The sequence below is a fragment of the Bombina bombina genome, chromosome 4, assembly GCF_027579735.1.
Source record: "Bombina bombina isolate aBomBom1 chromosome 4, aBomBom1.pri, whole genome shotgun sequence".
In the NCBI taxonomy this organism is placed as follows: domain Eukaryota; kingdom Metazoa; phylum Chordata; class Amphibia; order Anura; family Bombinatoridae; genus Bombina; species Bombina bombina.
This window is the reverse complement of record NC_069502.1, coordinates 609,805,688-609,824,911: the sequence shown is the minus strand read 5'-3', so window position 1 is coordinate 609,824,911 and position 19,224 is coordinate 609,805,688. Positions and strand designations below refer to the sequence as shown.

Genomic DNA, 19,224 nt, shown 5'->3' with positions numbered 1-19,224 from the left:
TCTCTCTCCTCTTTTGCGCTCTCTCTCCTCTTTTGCGCTCTCTCTCCTCTTTTGCGCTCTCTCTCCTCTTTTGCGCTCTCTCTCCTCTTTTGCGCTCTCTCTCCTCTTTTGCGCTCTCTCTCCTCTTTTGCGCTCTCTCTCCTCTTTTGCGCTCTCTCTCCTCTTTTGCGCTCTCTCTCCTCTTTTGCGCTCTCTCTCCTCTTGCGCTCTCTCTCCTCTTGCGCTCTCTCTCCTCTTTTGCGCTCTCTCTCCTCTTTTGCGCTCTCTCTACTCTTTTGCGCTCTCTCTCCTCTTTTGCGCTCTCTCTCCTCTTTTGCGCTCTCTCTCCTCTTTTGCGCTCTCTCTCCTCTTTTGCGCTCTCTCTCCTCTTTTGCGCTCTCTCTCCTCTTTTGCGCTCTCTCTCCTCTTTTGCGCGCTCTCTCCTCTTTTGCGCGCTCTCTCCTCTTTTGCGCGCTCTCTCCTCTTCTCTTTTGCGCGCTCTCTCCTCTTCTCTTTTGCGCGCTCTCTCCTCTTCTCTTTTGCGCGCTCTCTCCTCTTCTCTTTTGCGCGCTCTCTCCTCTTCTCTTTTGCGCTCTCTCTCCTCTTCTCTTTTGCGCGCTCTCTTCTCTTTTGCGCGCTCTCTTCTCTTTTGCGCGCTCTCTTCTCTTTTGCGCGCTCTCTCCTCTTCTCTTTTGCGCGCTCTCTTCTCTTTTGCGCGCTCTCTTCTCTTTTGCGCGCTCTCTTCTCTTTTGCGCGCTCTCTTCTCTTTTGCGCGCTCTCTTCTCTTTTGCGCGCTCTCTTCTCTTTTGCGCTCTCTCTCCTCTTCTCTTTTGCGCTCTCTCTCCTCTTCTCTTTTGCGCTCTCTCTCCTCTTCTCTTTTGCGCTCTCTCTCCTCTTCTCTTTTGCGCTCTCTCTCCTCTTCTCTTTTGCGCTCTCTCTCCTCTTCTCTTTTGCGCTCTCTCTCCTCTTCTCTTTTGCGCTCTCTCTCCTCTTCTCTTTTGCGCTCTCTCTCCTCTTCTCTTTTGCGCTCTCTCTCCTCTTCTCTTTTGCGCTCTCTCTCCTCTTCTCTTTTGCGCTCTCTCTCCTCTTCTCTTTTGCGCTCTCTCTCCTCTTCTCTTTTGCGCTCTCTCTCCTCTTCTCTTTTGCGCTCTCTCTCCTCTTCTCTTTTGCGCTCTCTCTCCTCTTCTCTTTTGCGCTCTCTCTCCTCCTCTCTTTTGCGCTCTCTCTCCTCCTCTCTTTTGCGCTCTCTCTCCTCCTCTCTTTTGCGCTCTCTCTCCTCCTCTCTTTTGCGCTCTCTCTCCTCCTCTCTTTTGCGCTCTACCAACACACTTGGCCTTTTATATTATAGGATGGATAGATATATATATATATATATTATATTATATTATATTTATATATATTCATATTCTAGTACTGGCAGACTTTCTGCCAGACCTTAAAAAGACACTAAACCCAAATTTTTTTCTTTTATGATTCAGTTAGAGAATACAATTTTAAACAACATTCCAGTTTACTTCTATTATCTAATTTGCTTCATTCTTTAGATATCCTTTGTTGAAGAAATAGCAATGCACATGGGTGAGCCAATCAAACGCAGCATCTATGTGCAGCCACCAATCAGCAGCTACTGCTACTAATCCTACATATTCTTTTCAGCAAATGATATCTAAAGAATGAAGCAAATTAGATAATAGAAGTATATTAGAAAGTTGTTTAAAATTGCATTCTCTTTCTAAATCATGAAAGAAAAAAATTGGGTTTCATGTCCTTTTAAGATGGCGGTGAAAATTGAGAGATGGAGAGGAAAGAGAGCTGTTTGAGGGGGGTCAGGGAGGGATCAGGGGGTGGGATGTGTCAGATAGTATGCTGATCTCTACACTAAAGGTAAAATTAACCCTACATGCTACCTGATTAACCCCTTAACTGCTGGGCATAATACAAGTATGGTGTGCAGCGTCATTTAGCGGCCTTCTAATTACCAAAAAACAACGCCAAAGCCATATTTGTCTGCTATTTCTGAACAAAGGGGTTTCCAGAGAAGCTTTTACAACCATTTGTGCCATAATTGCACAAGCTGTTTGTTAATAATTTCAGTGAGAAACCTAAAGTTTGTGAAAAAGTTAGCAAAAAAAAGTGAACCTAAAGTGAACCTAAAGTTTGTGAAAAAGTGAACGAATATTTTCATTTGGCGGTAAAATGGTGGCATGAAATATACCAAACTGGGCCTAGATCAATACTTTGGGTTGTCTACTACACTACACTAAAGCTAAAATGAACCCTACAAGCTCCGTAATTAACCCCTTTACTGCTGGGCATAATACATGTGTGGTGCTCAGCGGCATTTAGCGGCCTTCTAATTACCAAAAAACAATACCAAAGCCATATATGTCTGCTATTTCTGAACAAAGGATTCCAGAGAAGCATTTACAACCATTTGTGCCATAATTGTACAAGCTGTTTGTAAATAATTTCAGTGAGAAACCTAAAGTTTGTGAAAAAGTTAGCAAAAAAAAAGTGAACAATTTTTTCTTCATAAACGGGAGAGTCCACAGCTGCATTCATTACTATTGGGAATTCAGAACCTGGCCACCAGGAGGAGGCAAAGACACCCCAGCCAAAGGCTTTAACACCTCTCCCACTTCCTCCATCCCCCAGTCATTCTTTGCCTTTTGTCCCAGGAGGTTGGCAGAGAAGTTTTTGATACTCTTCAGAATGGGATGAAAGTTAGAGTCCGGAGATGCAGGGAGAGTCTTTCTTGTAAATCATCCCGACTCTTATTAACATCTCCACAAGCAATCGGCGTTGACTAGTTTCGCTGCCTGCTTTCTTCACTCAAGTCCATGTCAGAAGCGACGCTACTATCTGTCACACTTGAAGGGCCGTGTTCCTGTTCCACGGCGTAGATTCCGGTAAGATTGTGTCATTTTACTTTTGTCGTGAATGTATTGTACGTACAACTGTTATCCGAGAGGTTAACACCTTGCCGCATTAACTTTCACACCGGGTCTCAGTGAGGCTCCTTTTGTATCTTGGAATCAAGGGTTAATATCTCCTGAAGGGGGTTATTGAACATGTTTTTTTTTTATAATCATGTTTGTTATGTGATTCAATCTGCTAATGTGTAGTGATACATAGGCTCATGACTATTTCGGAACATAGCCTATGGTAGTGACGCAGCCTTTTACGGTGGGGCGTGCTTTTTCATGGACTGCACGGTTCACCTTGTGACCGGCTGTGGTCAAGCTTTGGCTCTCCATCTGCATTCCTGACCATGTGGTGATGGAGAAATTCTGGTCCACCGGTGTCTGGTTCTCTGGAGGTGGTGAGTGCCCCAGCCATTGGGGGTGTAAGGTGCCGTCTGATTTTTTTTTTTTTGGGGACGGGTGTCTCTGATTCAGATTCTACTTCTTGTGAAGAATATGAATTGTCCCGGCTGATACATGCCCATCAATGTTATTATGTTCCAAATGCTGTTTTGGAGTGCTCTGTTCCTTGGGATCGAGGAATCTGGGGCCCACTGAGCCATCCGTCTCTGGGGATTTTGTTTCCCACGAGGCGAGTTCCCTACCACCTACTTTTACTATGCATACAGGTAACCCAAACGCTGCTTATCCTTCTCTGGAAAGTGGCTTGTTCCCACCAGAGGTTACGACACGGTTCCGCATGGCCATATTTTTGACGCAGGCGCATCTGCACCTCCTGGGAGTGTGCTTACGATATTGTCAGTGTTCCATTAACTGGAGCTCGTCTCGCGTGAGATCGCCTGGTCCAGTTCAGCCCTCCGGGGGAGCGACTGCCCCTGAGGCTTCAGGGGGTCAACCTTCGGGGTCGGTGTCATTTTTTTTTGTCCCGGCGGAGGTATGTTGTGCCTTTCGTTATAGACTGGCACGCTTTCCTGTTCTCCTGAGACACATTTTGGCATTGCTGGAGGATCCCACTCTTAATGGGTCTGGGACTTCTTAGTCTTCCTCTGAATGGATTGCATGATTAGACATAAGGGGATGAAGTAATCTTCTTATAGTCTTTGTTATTTGAGTATCCTTTTCCAGTTCTGAACTTGAAAGACTAGGATCCCTGTTGGGCTGGTCCTGCGGGTGTGTCCGTTTTCTTCCCGGGCAATAACCTACGGGTTGCCCTTTCTTTATTTTAATCCGGTTAGGATGGATTTTATTTGATTTACAGCTCATGTTTGTTTATATATTTCCTTCAGGAAATTTCTTCTCTGGAAAAGATACTTGCGATCTTGGTCGCACCATTTACTTCTACGGAAGATTGTTCAAGAGCGAGGACGTGTTTAGTCCTATGTTTGTCTGTTTATCTCTCCCTCTCAGGGGGTGACTCTGTGGCATTGACAGTGCTGGGTGCCCTTGGTTTCAGGCTGGTCCTGACTGGGTACAAATACTTCTGTCTTCTGAGGCCTATTTCAGACACGTGGCGCCTGTTCTGCCTGGCTGGTCTGGTTAGGGCGCCGAGTGCTTCACATTATTTGTGTTGTTTTCCTTGTTTTTATTTTACAAGTTTCAGCTAGCATTCTGAGAGGACTTGATGGGGGATTGGGTTCAGTCCTCATTAGCCTTTTCAATCTGGTCGAGTGGGACTCCGTTGAGATCCGCTGCGATATACTCAATTGATTCCAATTTGTTCGAGATTTAGTGTTTTTTCCCGTGGTGGGTTGGAGGTTTGGAGGATTTAGGTCCTTCATGCCGCCGGTTCCTGGCGGTCTTGCCTTTTCAAGGTCTCTTTGGGATTGTCCTTTTAGGACTTGTTCCTTTTGAGGTTCTCTTCCTTCGGGTCGAGACCTTCTGGACTTTGTCCGGTTTCTTCTGGCGGCTTTGGATGTTTAATTCAGGAAGTTGAGGGCCGTGCGGCTTTTTTCAACTTCCGGGAGTTGGTCGTCTCCATATCAGGGACGATAGGCTGTGTTGTCTCCTTTCCCCCCTCTCTTTTGCGCTTTCCCCCTCTCTTTTGCGCTTTCCCCCTCTCTTTTGCGCTTTCCCCCTCTCTTTTGCGCTTTCCCCCCTCTCTTTTGCACTTTCCCCCCTCTCTTTTGCACTTTCCCCCCTCTCTTTTGCACTTTCCCCCCTCTCTTTTGCACTTTCCCCCTCTCTTAGCCATGGTTTCTGTACAATCTGGGGTCTGGGCGTTGCCTCCTCTTGTTTCTACGAGACTGGTTGGGTCTCTGTTAGCTTGGCCCGGTTATCGGGTTTTTGCTTTTGTGTTTTTATTTGGGACTCGTTGTGCACTTTTTAGGGTTTTTTCTGGAGTCCTTTATGGATGTTTTCCTCCGTGTCTTTTCTCCTTTGTGGAAGAATACGGTAGCTTGATCCCTTTCTCTAGTAAGTCGTGTGTTAATTGGAGACCGACTGCTGGGCGTAGGTGTCTCCTAGAGACTTGTTGTCTGTCGAGTCTAGCTCCTGTGGCCTCTAGCAAGGCTGGTGGACTATCTGCGGGTCAGTTTCCTTGGGCCTTTTCCTTTTTTCAAAGGTTTTTCTCGGCTTTGGACGAAGCAGGATTTTTTGGGGTTTGGATTTGCAGGCCTGGTGCCCTCAGAATGGGCTGCCTCTTGTACCATCCCGTTTAAGCATTCAGTGTCCTCTATAGCTTGGGTATTGTTTTCCCAAAAGTAATGAATTCCCCTGTGGACTCTTTCCTTTTATGAAGAAAAACTTAAATTATGCTTACCTGATAATTTTCTTTTCTTCAGATGGAAAGAGTCCACTGCTCCCCGCCCGTATTTTTTCTGTGCGGTGTCTTATTTTTGTTCTTCTGGCACCTTTTCACACTGATATTTCTTCTACTGTTCCTTGTTCCTCGGCAGAATGACTGTGGGATGGAGGAAGTGGGAGAGGTATTTAAGCCTTTGGCTGGGGTGTCTTTGCCTCCTCCTTGTGGCCAGGTTCTGAATTCCCAAAAGTAATGAATGCAGCTGTGGACTCTTTCCATCTGAAGAAAAGAAAATGATTAGGTAAGCATAATTTAAGGTTTTTTTTATTTGATCGTATTTGGCGGTGAAATGGTGGCATGAAATATACCAAAATGGGCCTAGATCAATAATTTGGTTTGTCTACTAAAAAAATATATATACATGTGAAGGGTTATTCAGGGATTCCTAACAGATATCAGTGTTACAATGTAACTATGGCTACATTTTTTTTTTTTTTTTTTTTAAATGGTTTTGAAATAGCAAAGTGCTACTTGTACGTATTGCCCTATAACTTGCAAAAAAAAGCAAATAACATGTAAACATTGGGTATTTCTAAACTCAGGACAAAATTTAGAAATTATTTAGCATAAAAGTTTTTTTGGTGGTTGTAGATGTGTAACAGATTTTGGGGGTCAAAGTTAGAAAAAGTGTGTATTTTTTTTTGTTTTGTTTTTCCATCATATTTTATAAAAAAAAATTGTATAGTAAATTATGATATGAAAATAATGGTATCTTTAGAAAGTCCATTTAATGGTGAGAAAAAAAACGGTATATAATGTGTGGGTACAGTAAATGAGTAAGAGGAAAATTACAGCTAAACACAAATATCACTGAAATTTAAAAATAGCCCTGGTCCTTAAGGGTAAGAAAATTGAAAAATGGTCTGGTCAGTAAGGGGTTAAATAATTTATTATGGGAACAATTTCCCTGTTTCCACTCCTCATAATGCCGGACAAGTTACAGCCAATAAGTGTTGTGCGCATACGTTACTTATTGACACTGAGCTAATGAGCTCCCATCCAGCCTTGAATTTGCAGGATCATACCAAACTGGAGTTTCAATCATACTGTCCCCCTATTTATATCTTTATTTCTTCAGAGGAGACCTGGATCAACCCAAACTGCCTAAAAATGCACAAATCATGCCCCTGATCTCTCTATCCCTAGATCACCTATTCTTTCCCATGATCACCCAGGCCCTGCCACTTTGTACTCTTCACTTTTTCAAATATTCAGTGCAGTGAGCAAATATAGATAATGTTGCATTCCCCAGTGACAAATAGGCAGTTGTGATTGACTATGAAAGTAGTATCGGACTACGAAATGTAAACTTTGTTTAAAATCTCTTGTGTAAAATATTAATATACACCCAGGTATGGTTGCACAGACAGTTGTTTTGAGACCGCTGCTGGTGTGTGTTTACATTCATACATCTTTAGAAGAGCATTTAAAGTGAAGGTCAATTTGGATGAATTATTGCCCGGTTTTTAATAAACCTATTAAAAACAAGGGCACTTTAATTCATCAAAATTGACATTTGACTCCTTTTCTTAAAAAACTTACCTTTTAATCCTGTCAGCCGCTGCAGCGATTCCTCCGCCCGTCGCAAGCCCTCTTCGCGGGTCCAAAATGATGAATCCGGCTTCCTCCAATCACGGTGTTGCATCAGGCCGTGATTGGAGGAAGCCGGTTTCGTCATTTCTGACGTAAGAAGAGGTTCCCGACGGCCGGGGGAAATCGCTGGAGCGGCATTCAGGATAAAAAGGTAAGCTTTTGAAGAAAAGGAGTGAAATGTCAATTTTAATGAATTAAAGTGCCCTTGTTTTTAATAGGTTTATTAAAAACCGGGCACTAATTCTTCCAAATTAACCTTCAATTTAAATAGCTTATGCTATTGCATAAGGCCTTTTGTCTTCTTATGTTAAATGGTTTTTAAATGTTCTGTTATAATTCTTTGCAATATGCTGGGGTGTTATATTTTATCTGGAAAGGGTAGCTGAGCCTCCTTTTTATGTTGTTTTGACTATCCTCATGGATTGATGTAAATTTGCTTTAGCTATAGACTTTAATTATATTCACGGTGCAGATTTCTGTAATACGAAATTGGTCAATGTAAGTATCTGTTTATATGGAGTGTATTTTGTTTTAGGTCTCATCATGGTTCTGGCAGGGGCATCAGAATTTGACCCTCAGTATAACAAAGATGCTACAAGTAGGCCAGCAGATAATGTGCAGATACCTCAGGTAAAATGAAATAGCCGATAAATGTCAGTATTACTTCTTTTAGCCTAAGCAACATTAAGTGATATTACTGGGTATTTTTATTTTCCTCCAAAAGCTGATCCGAGAAATTGGGAGCATCAATCTGAAAAAGAATGAGCCTCCGCTCACCTGTCCATATAGTCTGAAGGCTAGAGTTCTGATATTAGCTCATCTTTCAAGAATGCAAATTCCTGAGACTTTGAAAGAGGGTAAGTGTGTGTGTGTATATAGATATAGATAGATATAGATATATATAGCTATAGATATATATATATATATATAGATATATATATAGATAGATAGATAGAGATATAGATATATAGATATATATTATTTTTTTCAGTTGAATGATAATCAAACTGACATTGAGTCCACAGTTTGACATGTGCCTCTAACACTATAAATGTGCTTCAGAACAGAATTGCTTGAAGTGTGCAAAGCAATCCAGTTAAAGGGACATAGAACCCAACATTTTTCTTTCATGATTCAGATGGAATATACTTTGTTTTCTTGTTCTTTGTTTAAAAGCAGGAAGGTAAGCTCAGGAAGTGTGCACGTCTGCAGCACTATATGGCAGTAGTTTTGCAACAATGTTATACATTAGCAAGAGCACTAGATGACAGCATTTCCTGTCATGTAGTGCTCGACATATGCACGCTACATATCCAGATATCTCTTTAAAGGGACAGTCAAGTCCAAAAAACCTTTTGATTCAGATAGGCCATGTAATTTTAAACAACTTTCCAATTTAGTTTTATCACCAATTTTGCTTTGTTCTCTTGGTATTCTTAGTTGAAAGCTAAACCTAGGAGTTTCATATGCTAATTTCTTAGACGTTGAAGGCCGCCTCTAATCTAAATGCATTTTGACAGTTTTTCACCAGGCGTTAGTTCATGTGTTTTATATAGATAACATTGAGCTCATTCATGTGAATTTACCGAGGAGTGAGCACTGATTGGCTAAAATGCAAGTCTGTCAAAAGAACTGAAATAAGGGGGCAGTCTGCAGAAGCTTAGATACAAGGTAATCACAGAGGTATAAAGTGTATTAATATAACTGTGTTGGTATTCAAAACTGGGGAATGGGTAATAAAGGGATTATCTATCTTTTAAAACAACAAAAATTCTGGTGTTGACTGTCCCTTTAACAAAGAATAACATGATCACAAAGCAAATTTGATAATAGAAGTAAATTGGAAACTTTTAAAATATTGCATGTTCTGTCTGTAAGAAAAAAATTGTTTATTGTCCCTTTAAATTACCATTGCACCAATGGCTTTCTCCATAAATTTTGTTACCGTTTTAAAAGCTGTAAGGTGTCTAAAAGCTAGATCTAAAGACTGTGCAGTGTTGGTTGCTAGATGTTGGCATGCTATATTGTGTCTAACTTTTTCTTTTTTTTTCTCTTTAGATCAGCAGTTTATGCTGAAAAAATGCCCTGCTTTGCTTCAGGAAATGGTTAATGTCATATGTCAGCTGATAATTATGGCTCGTAACCGTGAAGGTGAGAGAATCTTATTTTTTACAATTTGCTAGCTGAACACATATAGGGTTAGTTTACAAGTGGTGCGCTATTTAACACTCAAGCGTTACATTCGCTAGAAGAAAGAAGTAAAAATATTTTGCACGAGCGAAAACCCGACAAGCGCAAAAAGCCAAACTTCAAATATCGCAACTGCGTTAAAGTATCCCCCCATAGACTTAAATGGAGCGGGAATAGTGGGAAAAAAAACAACCTTACTCACACGCAAACCCGATTTGCGTTTTCTCAAGTGAGCTAACCTGACATGAAATATTAATATTTCACATTCCAATGTTCTTCACATAGAAGAATATGCTGTGTTTATTCTTAAATATACTGGAAATTTCAATATATATTAAATACTCAGACAAATTCCCGTATGGGAAGAACAATGGAATGTGAAATATTTACAGTAAATACAGTTAAACATTTTATTAAATATGAATATTGCATAAAAATGCTTTACATGTTTTCAGCTACTTGACTGCAAAGGGTCCTCCAATGTACTTATATTTGTCTATATATGTATACTTATGCAAGAACCTCAATATACCCCTATCAAGCGCACGCAACAGCGCACCACTTGTAATCTAGCCCATAGTGAGCCAATCATGACACATGCATGATATGCACCTACTAATCACCATTTTATGGATAGTTGCAAATGCAAAAATAAGTTGTACTCATACGGCTTGTGGTACCATTGGTTAATAATAAATATTTTCCACTTCCCTTGGAAATGCTGTATACACATTCACTTCTAGGACCCAAAAGTTTAAAACTGAAACCTGACTCCTGTTAGACAATGCAGTTGCTTTACAAAATAACTTGTACATTCTGTTGGTTTCTTAAGAAAGGGAGCTGAGACCTCCATCTTTGGCATCTCTGGAGAATTGTATGAAACTTTGTCAGATGACAGTACAGGGTCTGCAGCAGTTCAAGTCCCCACTTCTGCAGCTGCCTTTTATTGAAGAGGACCATCTGCGCAGGGTGTTAAATCACAAGAAGGTAAAGAAATACATTTTTAAGGGGTTTATAAGATTTATAGTTTTTAAATGGTTTAAATGGTTTATGTTTAAAAAATACAGACATAAAGTAAAATACATTTTAACAGTGAAAACTGGTACTGCATGATATGTTGGTTTCATAGTGAGCACCAAAATTATATATATATATATATATATATATATATATATATATATATATATATATATATATATATATATATATATATATATATATATATATATATATATACACACGCACACACACACTATGTGTGTGTGTATATATATATATATGTGTATATGTGTGTGTGTGTGTGTGTATGTGTATATATATATATATATATATATATATATATATATGTGTATATATATATATATATATATATATATATATATATATATATATATATATATATATATATATATATATATATATATATATATATATATATATATATATATATATATATATATATATACACACATCTATGCTTAAGAGGAATAGGAAAGCAGGCAAAATTTGTAAAGGTAAGTCCAAAAATATAAGGTAGTCTCTGTTTAAAGTTTTAAAAGGAACATTTTTAAAAATGCATTAGATTTTTTTTTTTCTTGTCATCTGAACTTGTACAACATAATTGCATTTGAAATTTAAATGTTAATGGCGACAGTCTACTCCAGAATTTGTATTGTTTAAATAGATAATCCCTTTATTACCAATTCCCTAGTTTTGCACAACTAACATTGTTATATTAATATACTTTTTACCTCTGTGATTACCTTGTATATAAGCCTCTTTTGATCCCTGATCACATGGCTATTATCTATTGACTTGCATTTTAGCCAATTAGTGCAGTGTCATGCACAACTCCACTTGAGAGAGCACAATGTTATCTATATGGCCCACATGAATTAGCTGTCTTTCTCTTGCAAGATGCATCAAGTACACAGATTCATCCAATACTTGTGGGATATTCTCCTTCCCAACAGGAAGTGGCAAAGAGAGCACCCACAGCAGAGCTGTCTATATAGCTCCTCCCCTAACTCCATCCCCCAGACATTCTCTTTGCTTGCACTCATAGGAAGCTGGTAAAGTTTAAGAGGTGATAGAATTTTAGTTTAATTTTAGTTTAATTTTTCTTCAAGCAAGAATTTTTTTATTTTCAAATGGTACCGGAGTGGTCTATTTTTATTCAGGCCGAAGATGGAAGAAGAATTCTGCCTTGATTCTGATTTCAGCAGCTGTAACTGAGATTGAGTTCCTTCCCACAGAATCTGGGGAAATACAGTATAGCCTGCAGGGTGGGGAGCGGCTGGTGCTTACAGACACCTTGAGGTATGTGCAGTCTATATATAATTCTGAGGAGACCCGGTTCAGAATTAATGATCTGCAGTGTGGCACTTGTGGGGCAAGTATAGTCCATAACAAATGGGGACTAGTCCTGTGATATTCTTATTGAAAGTGATTTTATTCAAAGTTTTTTTTATTGAAATGCTTTAATTATGTTTCATGGCACTTCAATGGGGCTTAACGTTCTTGAGATGAGACACTGTGATTCCGGGCAGGTTGAGAGCTGCTCGGTTATGCTAGGGGGTTCCACATGGCCTGTATGTTCTTTCTAACTGCTTCCCATGCAGTCTATCATGGTTCAGTCTCCCATCGTAGCAGATGGGCGGGGCCTATTTCTCCAACATTGGTGTGTCCGGTCCACGGCGTCATCCTTACTTGTGGGAATATCTCTTCCCCAACAGGAAATGGCAAAGAGTCCCAGCAAAGCTGGCCATATAGTCCCTCCTAGGCTCCGCCCACCCCAGTCATTCTCTTTGCCGTTGCACAGGCAACATCTCCACGGAGATGGTTAAGAGTATGTGGTGTTTAGTTGTAGTTTTTTTATTCTACTATCAAGAGTTTATTTTAAAATAGTGCTGGTATGTACTATTTACTCTGAAACAGAAAAAGATGAAGATTTCTGTTTGTGAGAGGAAGATGATTTTAGCAGACAGTAACTAAAATCGATTGCTGTCTTCACATAGGACTGTTGAGATGAAGTAACTTCAGTTGGGGGAAACAGTTAGCAGACTTTTCTGCTTAAGGTACGACTAGCCATATTTCTAACAAGACTGTGTAATGCTGGAAGGTTGTCATTTCCCCTCATGGGGACCGGTAAGCCATTTTCTTAGTCTCAAACAGAATAAAGGGCTTAATATGAGCTATAAAACTGGTAGACACTTTCATGGGCTAAATCGATTGCTTTATTTGGACATTTTATAGATGTTTATGCTGATAATTCACACTTATAAACTTGGGGAACGTTTTTTAACGTCAGGCACTATGATCCTCATTTTCGCGCCATTACTGCGCAGTTGTTTTTGAGTGCAAGACATGCAGATGCATGTGTGAGGACCTGAAAGTAGTTGGAAAAGTTCCTAGAAGGCGTCATTTGGTATCGTATTCCCCTCTGGGCTTGGTAAAGTCACAGCAAAGGCTGTAGCTGGGACTGTATAGGGGTTAAATCTGTAACCGGCTCCGATTTCGTTATTTTAAGGGTTAAAGCTCTGAAAATTGGTGTGCAATACTTTTAATGCTTTAAGACACTGTGGTGAAATTTTGGTAAATTTTTAACAATTCCTTCATATATTTTCACATATTCAGTAATAAAGTGTGCTCTGTTTAAAATTTAAAGAGACAGTAACGGTTTTGTTTTAAAACGGTTTTTGTGCTTTATTGACAAGTTTAAGCCTGTTTAACATGTCTGTGCCTTAAGATAAGCTATGTTCTATATGTATGAAAGCCAATGTGTCTCCCCCTTCAAAATTGTGTGATAATTGTGCCATAGCGTCCAAACAAAGTAAGGACAGTACTGCCACAAATAATGAAATTGCCCAAGATGATTCCTCAGATGAAGGGAGTAGACATGGTTCTACATCATCTCCTTCTGTGTCTACGCCAGTTTTGCCCACGCAGGAGGCCCTAGTACTTCTAGTGCGCCAATGCTTATTACCATGCAACAATTGACGGCTGTAATGGATAACTCCATAGCAAATATTTTATCCAAGATGCCTGAATATCAGAGAGAGCGCGATTGCTCTGTTTTAAACACTGAAGAGCAGGAGGGCGCTGATGATAATTGTTCTGTCATACCCTCACACCAATCTGAAGGGGCCATGAGGGAGGTTTTGTCAGATGGGGAAATTTCAGATTCAGGAAAAATTTCTCAACAGGCTGAACCTGATGTTGTGACATTTAAATTTAAATTAGAACATCTCCGCGCACTGCTTAAGGAGGTGTTATCTACTCTGGATGATTGTGACAACTTGGTCATTCCAGAAAAGTTATGCAAGATGGACAAGTTCCTAGAGCTTCCGGTGCACCCCGACGCTTTTCCTATACCCAAGCTGGTGGCGGACATAGTGAATAAGGAGTGGGAGAAGCCCGGCATACCTTTTATTCCCCCTCCTATATTTAAGAAATTATTTTCTATGGTCGACCCCAGAAAGGACTTATGGCAGACAGTTCCTAAGGTCGAGGGGGCAGTTTCTACTCTAAACAAGCGCACTACTATTCCTATTGAAGATAGTTGTGCTTTCAAAGATCCTATGGATAAAAAAATTGGAAGGTTTGCTTAAAAAAGATTTTTGTACAGCAAGGTTACCTTCTACAACCCATTTCGTGCATTGTTCCTGTCACTACAGCAGCGTGGTTCTGGTTCGAGGAACTAGAAAAGTCGCTCAGTAGAGAGACTCCATATGAGGAGGTTATGGACAGAGTTCACGCACTTAAGTTGGCTAACTCTTTTATTTTAGATGCCGCTTTGCAATTAGCTAGATTAGCGCCGAAAAATTCAGGGTTTGCAATTGTGGCGCGCAGAGCGCTTTGGCTAAAGTCTTGGTCAGCGGATGTATCATCCAAGACAAAATTGCTTAACATCCCCTTCAAGGGTAAAACTCTCTTTGGACCAGAATTGAAAGAGATTATCTCAGACATCACTGGGGGAAAGGGCCACGCCCTCCCACAAGATAGGCCTTTCAAGGCCAAGAATAAGTCTAATTTTCGTTCCTTCCGTAATTTCAGGAACGGACCGGCCTCTAATTCTGCATCCTCTAAGCAAGAGGGTAATGCCTCACAGTCCAAACCAGCCTGGAAACCGATGCAAGGCTGGAACAAGGGTAAGCAGACCAAGAAGCCTGCTACCGCTAACAAAACAGCATGAAGGAGTAGCCCCCGATCCGGGACCGGATCTAGTGGGGGGCAGACTCTCTCTCTTTGCTCAGGCTTGGGCAAGAGATGTTCAGGATCCCTGGACGCTAGAAATAGTTTCTCAGGGTTATCTTCTGGAATTCAAGGAACTACCCCCAAGGGGAAGGTTCCACATGTCTCACTTATCCTCAAACCAAATAAAGAGACAGGCGTTCTTACATTGTGTAGAAGACCTGCTAAAGATGGGAGTGATACACCCTGTTCCAATGACGGAACAAGGAATGGGATTTTACTCAAATCTGTTCGTAGTTCCCAAAAAAGAGGGAACCTTCAGACCAATTCTGGATTTAAAGATCCTAAACAAATTTCTCAGGGTACCACCGTTCAAAATGGAAACCATTTGAACGATTCTACCCACTATCCAGGAAGGTCAATTTATGACTACCGTGGATCTAAAGGATGCGTACCTACATATTCCTATCCACAAAGAACATCATCAGTTCCTAAGGTTCGCCTTTCTGGACAAACATTACCAGTTTGTGGCCCTCCCATTCGGATTAGCCACTGCTCCAAGGATTTTCACAAAGGTACTCGGGTCCCTTCTAGCGGTTCTAAGACCGAGGGGCATTGCAGTAGTACCATACTTGGACGACATTCTAATACAAGCGTCGTCCCTTTCAAAAGCAAAGGCTCATACAGACATCGTTCTGGCCTTTCTCAGATCTCACGGATGGAAGGTGAACATAGAAAAAAGTTATCTGTCTCCGTCAACAAGAGTTGGGAACAATAATAGATTCCTTAGAAATGAGGATCTTTCTGACAGATGTCAGAAAGTCAAAACTTCTAAGCACTTGTCAAGTTCTTCATTCTGTTCCACGTCCTTCCATAGCTCAGTGCATGGAAGTAGTAGGGTTGATGGTTGCAGCAATGGACATAGTTCCTTTTGCGCAAATTCATCTAAGACCATTACAACTGTGCATGCTGAAACAGTGGAATGGGGACTATACAGACTTGTCTCCAGTGATTCAAGTAGATCAGAAGACCAGAGATTCACTCCGTTGGTGGATATCCCTGGACCACCTATCCCAGGGAATGAGCTTCCGCAGACCAGAGTGGGTCATTGTCACGACCGACGCCAGTCTAGTGGGCTGGGGTGCGGTCTGGGATTCCCTGAAAGCTCAGGGACTATGGTCTCGGGAAGAGTCTCTTCTCCCGATAAACATTCTGGAACTAAGAGCGATATTCAATGCTCTCAGGGCTTGGCCTCAGCTTGCAAAGGCCAGATTCATAAGATTCCAATCAGACAAAATGATGACTGTTGCGTATATCAATCATCAGGGGGGAACAAGGAGTTCCCTGGCGATGAAAGAAGTAACCAAAATAATACAATGGGCGGAGAATCACTCCTGCCATCTATCTGCGATCCACATCCCAGGTGTGGAAAACTGGGAAGCGGATTATCTGAGTCGTCAGACATTCCATCCGGGGGAGTGGGAACTCCACCTGGAGATTTTTGCCCAGTTGACTTAATTATGGGGCATTCCAGACATGGATCTGATGGCGTCTCGTCAGAACTTCAAGGTTCCTTGCGACGGGTCCAGATCCAGGGATCCCAAGGCGACTCTAGTGGATGCACTAGTAGCGCCTTGGACCTTCAACCTAGCTTATGTGTTCCCACCGTTTCCTCTCATTCCCAGGCTGGTAGCCAGGATCAAACAGGAGAGGGTCTCGCTGATCTTGATAGCTCCTGCGTGGCCACGCAGGACTTGGTATGCAGACCTGGTGAATATGTCATCGGTTCCACCATGGAAGCTACCTTTGAGACAGGACCTTCTTGTTCAGGGTCCATTCGAACATCCAAATCTGGTCTCCCTCCAGCTGACGGCTTGGAGATTGAACGCTTGAGTCTATCAAAGCGTGGGTTTTCAGATTCGGTGATTGATACTCTGGTTCAGGCCAGAAAACCGGTAACTAGAAAGATTTACCATAAAATATGGAAAAGATATATCTGCTGGTGTGAATCCAAGGGATTCCCTTGGAATAAGGTACAAATTCCTAAGATTCTTTCCTTTCTGCAAGAAGGTTTGGATAAAGGATTATCTGCGAGTTCTCTAAAGGGACAGATTTCTGCTTTATCTGTCTTACTACACAAACGACTGGCAGCTATGCCAGATGTTCAAGCATTTGTTCAGGCTCTGGTTAGGATCAAGCCTGTTTACAGACCTTTGACTCCTCCCTGGAGTTTAAATCTAGTTCTTTCAGTTCTTCAAGGGGTTCCGTTTGAACCTCTACATTCCATAGATACTAAGTTGTTATCTTGGAAAGTTTTGTTTTTGGTTGCTATTTCTTCTGCTAGAAGAGTTTCAGAGTTATCTGCTCTGCAGTGTTCTCCGCCCTATCTGGTGTTCCATGCAGATAAGGTGGTTTTGCGTACTAAGCCTGGTTTTCTTCCAAAGGTTGTTTCTAACAAAAATATTAACCAGGAGATAGTTGTACCTTCTTTGTGTCCGAATCCAGTTTCAAAGAAGGAACGTTTGTTACACAATTTGGACGTAGTCCGTGCTCTAAAATTCTATTTAGAAGCTACAAAATATTTCAGACAAACATCTTCTCTGTTTGTCTATTCTGGTAAAAGGAGAGGTCAAAAAGCGACTTCTACCTCTCTTTCCTTTTGGCTTAAAAGCATCATCCGATTGGCTTACGAGACTGCCGGACAGCAGCCTCCTGAAAGAATCACAGCTCACTCCACTAGGGCTGTGGCTTCCACATGGGCCTTCAAGAACGAGGCTTCTGTTGATCAGATATGTAAGGCAGCGACTTGGTCTTCACTGCACACTTTTGCCAAATTTTACAAATTTGATACTTTTGCTTCTTTGGAGGCTATTTTTGGGAGAAAGGTTTTGCAAGCCGTGGTGCCTTCCGTTTAGGTAACCTGATTTGCTCCCTCCCTTCATCCGTGTCCTAAAGCTTTGGTATTGGTTCCCACAAGTAAGGATGACGCCGTGGACCGGACACACCAATGTTGGAGAAAACAGAATTTATGCTTACCTGATAAATTACTTTCTCCAACGGTGTGTCCGGTCCACGGCCCGCCCTGGTTTTTTAATCAGGTCTGATGAATTATTTTCTCTAACTACAGTCACCATGGTACCATATGGTTTCTCCTATATTTTTCCTCCTGTCCGTCGGTCGAATGACTGGGGTGGGCGGAGCCTAGGAGGGACTTTATGGCCAGCTTTGCTGGGACTCTTTGCCATTTCCTGTTGGGGAAGAGATATTCCCACAAGTAAGGATGACGCCGTGGACCGGACACACCGTTGGAGAAAGTAATTTATCAGGTAAGCATAAATTCTGTTTTCTTTCATGTAATTAGCAAGAGTCCATGAGCTAGTGACGTATGGGATATACATTCCTACCAGGAGGGGCAAAGTTTCCCAAACCTCAAAATGCCTATAAATACACCCCTCACCACACCCACAAATCAGTTTTACAAACTTTGCCTCCTATGGAGGTGGTGAAGTAAGTTTGTGCTAGATTCTACGTTGATATGCGCTCCGCAGCAGGTTGGAGCCCGGTTTTCCTCTCAGCGTGCAGTGAATGTCAGAGGGATGTGAGGAGAGTATTGCCTATTTGAATGCAGTGATCTCCTTCTACGGGGTCTATTTCATAGGTTCTCTGTTATCGGTCGTAGAGATTCATCTCTTACCTCCCTTTTCAGATCGACGATATACTCTTATATATACCATTTCCTCTACTGATTCTCGTTTCAGTACTGGTTTGGCTTTCTACTACGTGTAGATGAGTGTCCTGGGGTAAGTAAGTCTTATTTTCTGTGACACTCTAAGCTATGGTTGGGCACTTTTATATAAAGTTCTAAATATATGTATTCAAACATTTATTTGCCTTGACTCAGGATGTTCAACGTTCCTTATTTCAGACAGTCAGTTTCATATTTGGGATAATGCATATGAATAAATCATTTTTTCTTACCTTAAAAATTTGACTTTTTCCCTGTGAGCTGTTTCAGTTTCCGGCGTCATACGTGTCGCCGGAAGTTGCATCATTTTTGACGTTTTTTTGCGCCAAAGGTGTCGGCGTTCCGGATGTGGCGTCAATTTGGCGCCAAAAGCATTTAGGCGCCAAATAATGTGGGCGTCTTTTTTTGGCGCTAAAAAAAATATGGGCGTCACTTTTGTCTCCACATTATTTAAGTCTCATTATTTTGTGCTTCTGGTTGCTAGAAGCTTGTTCTATGGCATTTTTTTCCCATTCCTGAAACTGTCATTTAAGGAATTTGATCAATTTTGCTATATGTTGTTTTTTCTTTTACATATTGCAAGATGTCCCACGTTGAAGCTGAGTCAGAAGATACTTCTGGAAAATCCCTGCCTGGTACTGGAGCTACCAAAGCTAAGTGTATCTGCTGTAAACTTTTGGTAGCTGTTCCTCCAGCTGTTTGTACTGTTTGTCATGACAAACTTGCTAATGCAGATAATATTTCCTTTAGTACTGTTACATTACCTGTTGCATTTCCGTCAACATCTAATACTCAGAGTG

General features: G+C 41.3%; 1 protein-coding gene across 1 annotated transcript in view; it reads left to right on the top strand.

Annotated features, from left to right (window-relative positions):
- SEC63 (SEC63 homolog, protein translocation regulator) overlaps window positions 1–19,224 on the top strand; it is a 259,775-nt gene that overhangs the window by 112,902 nt on the left and 127,649 nt on the right. The window contains exons 9-12 of the mRNA XM_053710605.1: window positions 7,832–7,926; window positions 8,021–8,153; window positions 9,355–9,447; window positions 10,319–10,473. Of these exons, the coding sequence (XP_053566580.1) occupies window positions 7,832–7,926; window positions 8,021–8,153; window positions 9,355–9,447; window positions 10,319–10,473 (476 nt within the window). The remainder of the gene's footprint in view (window positions 1–7,831; window positions 7,927–8,020; window positions 8,154–9,354; window positions 9,448–10,318; window positions 10,474–19,224) is intronic.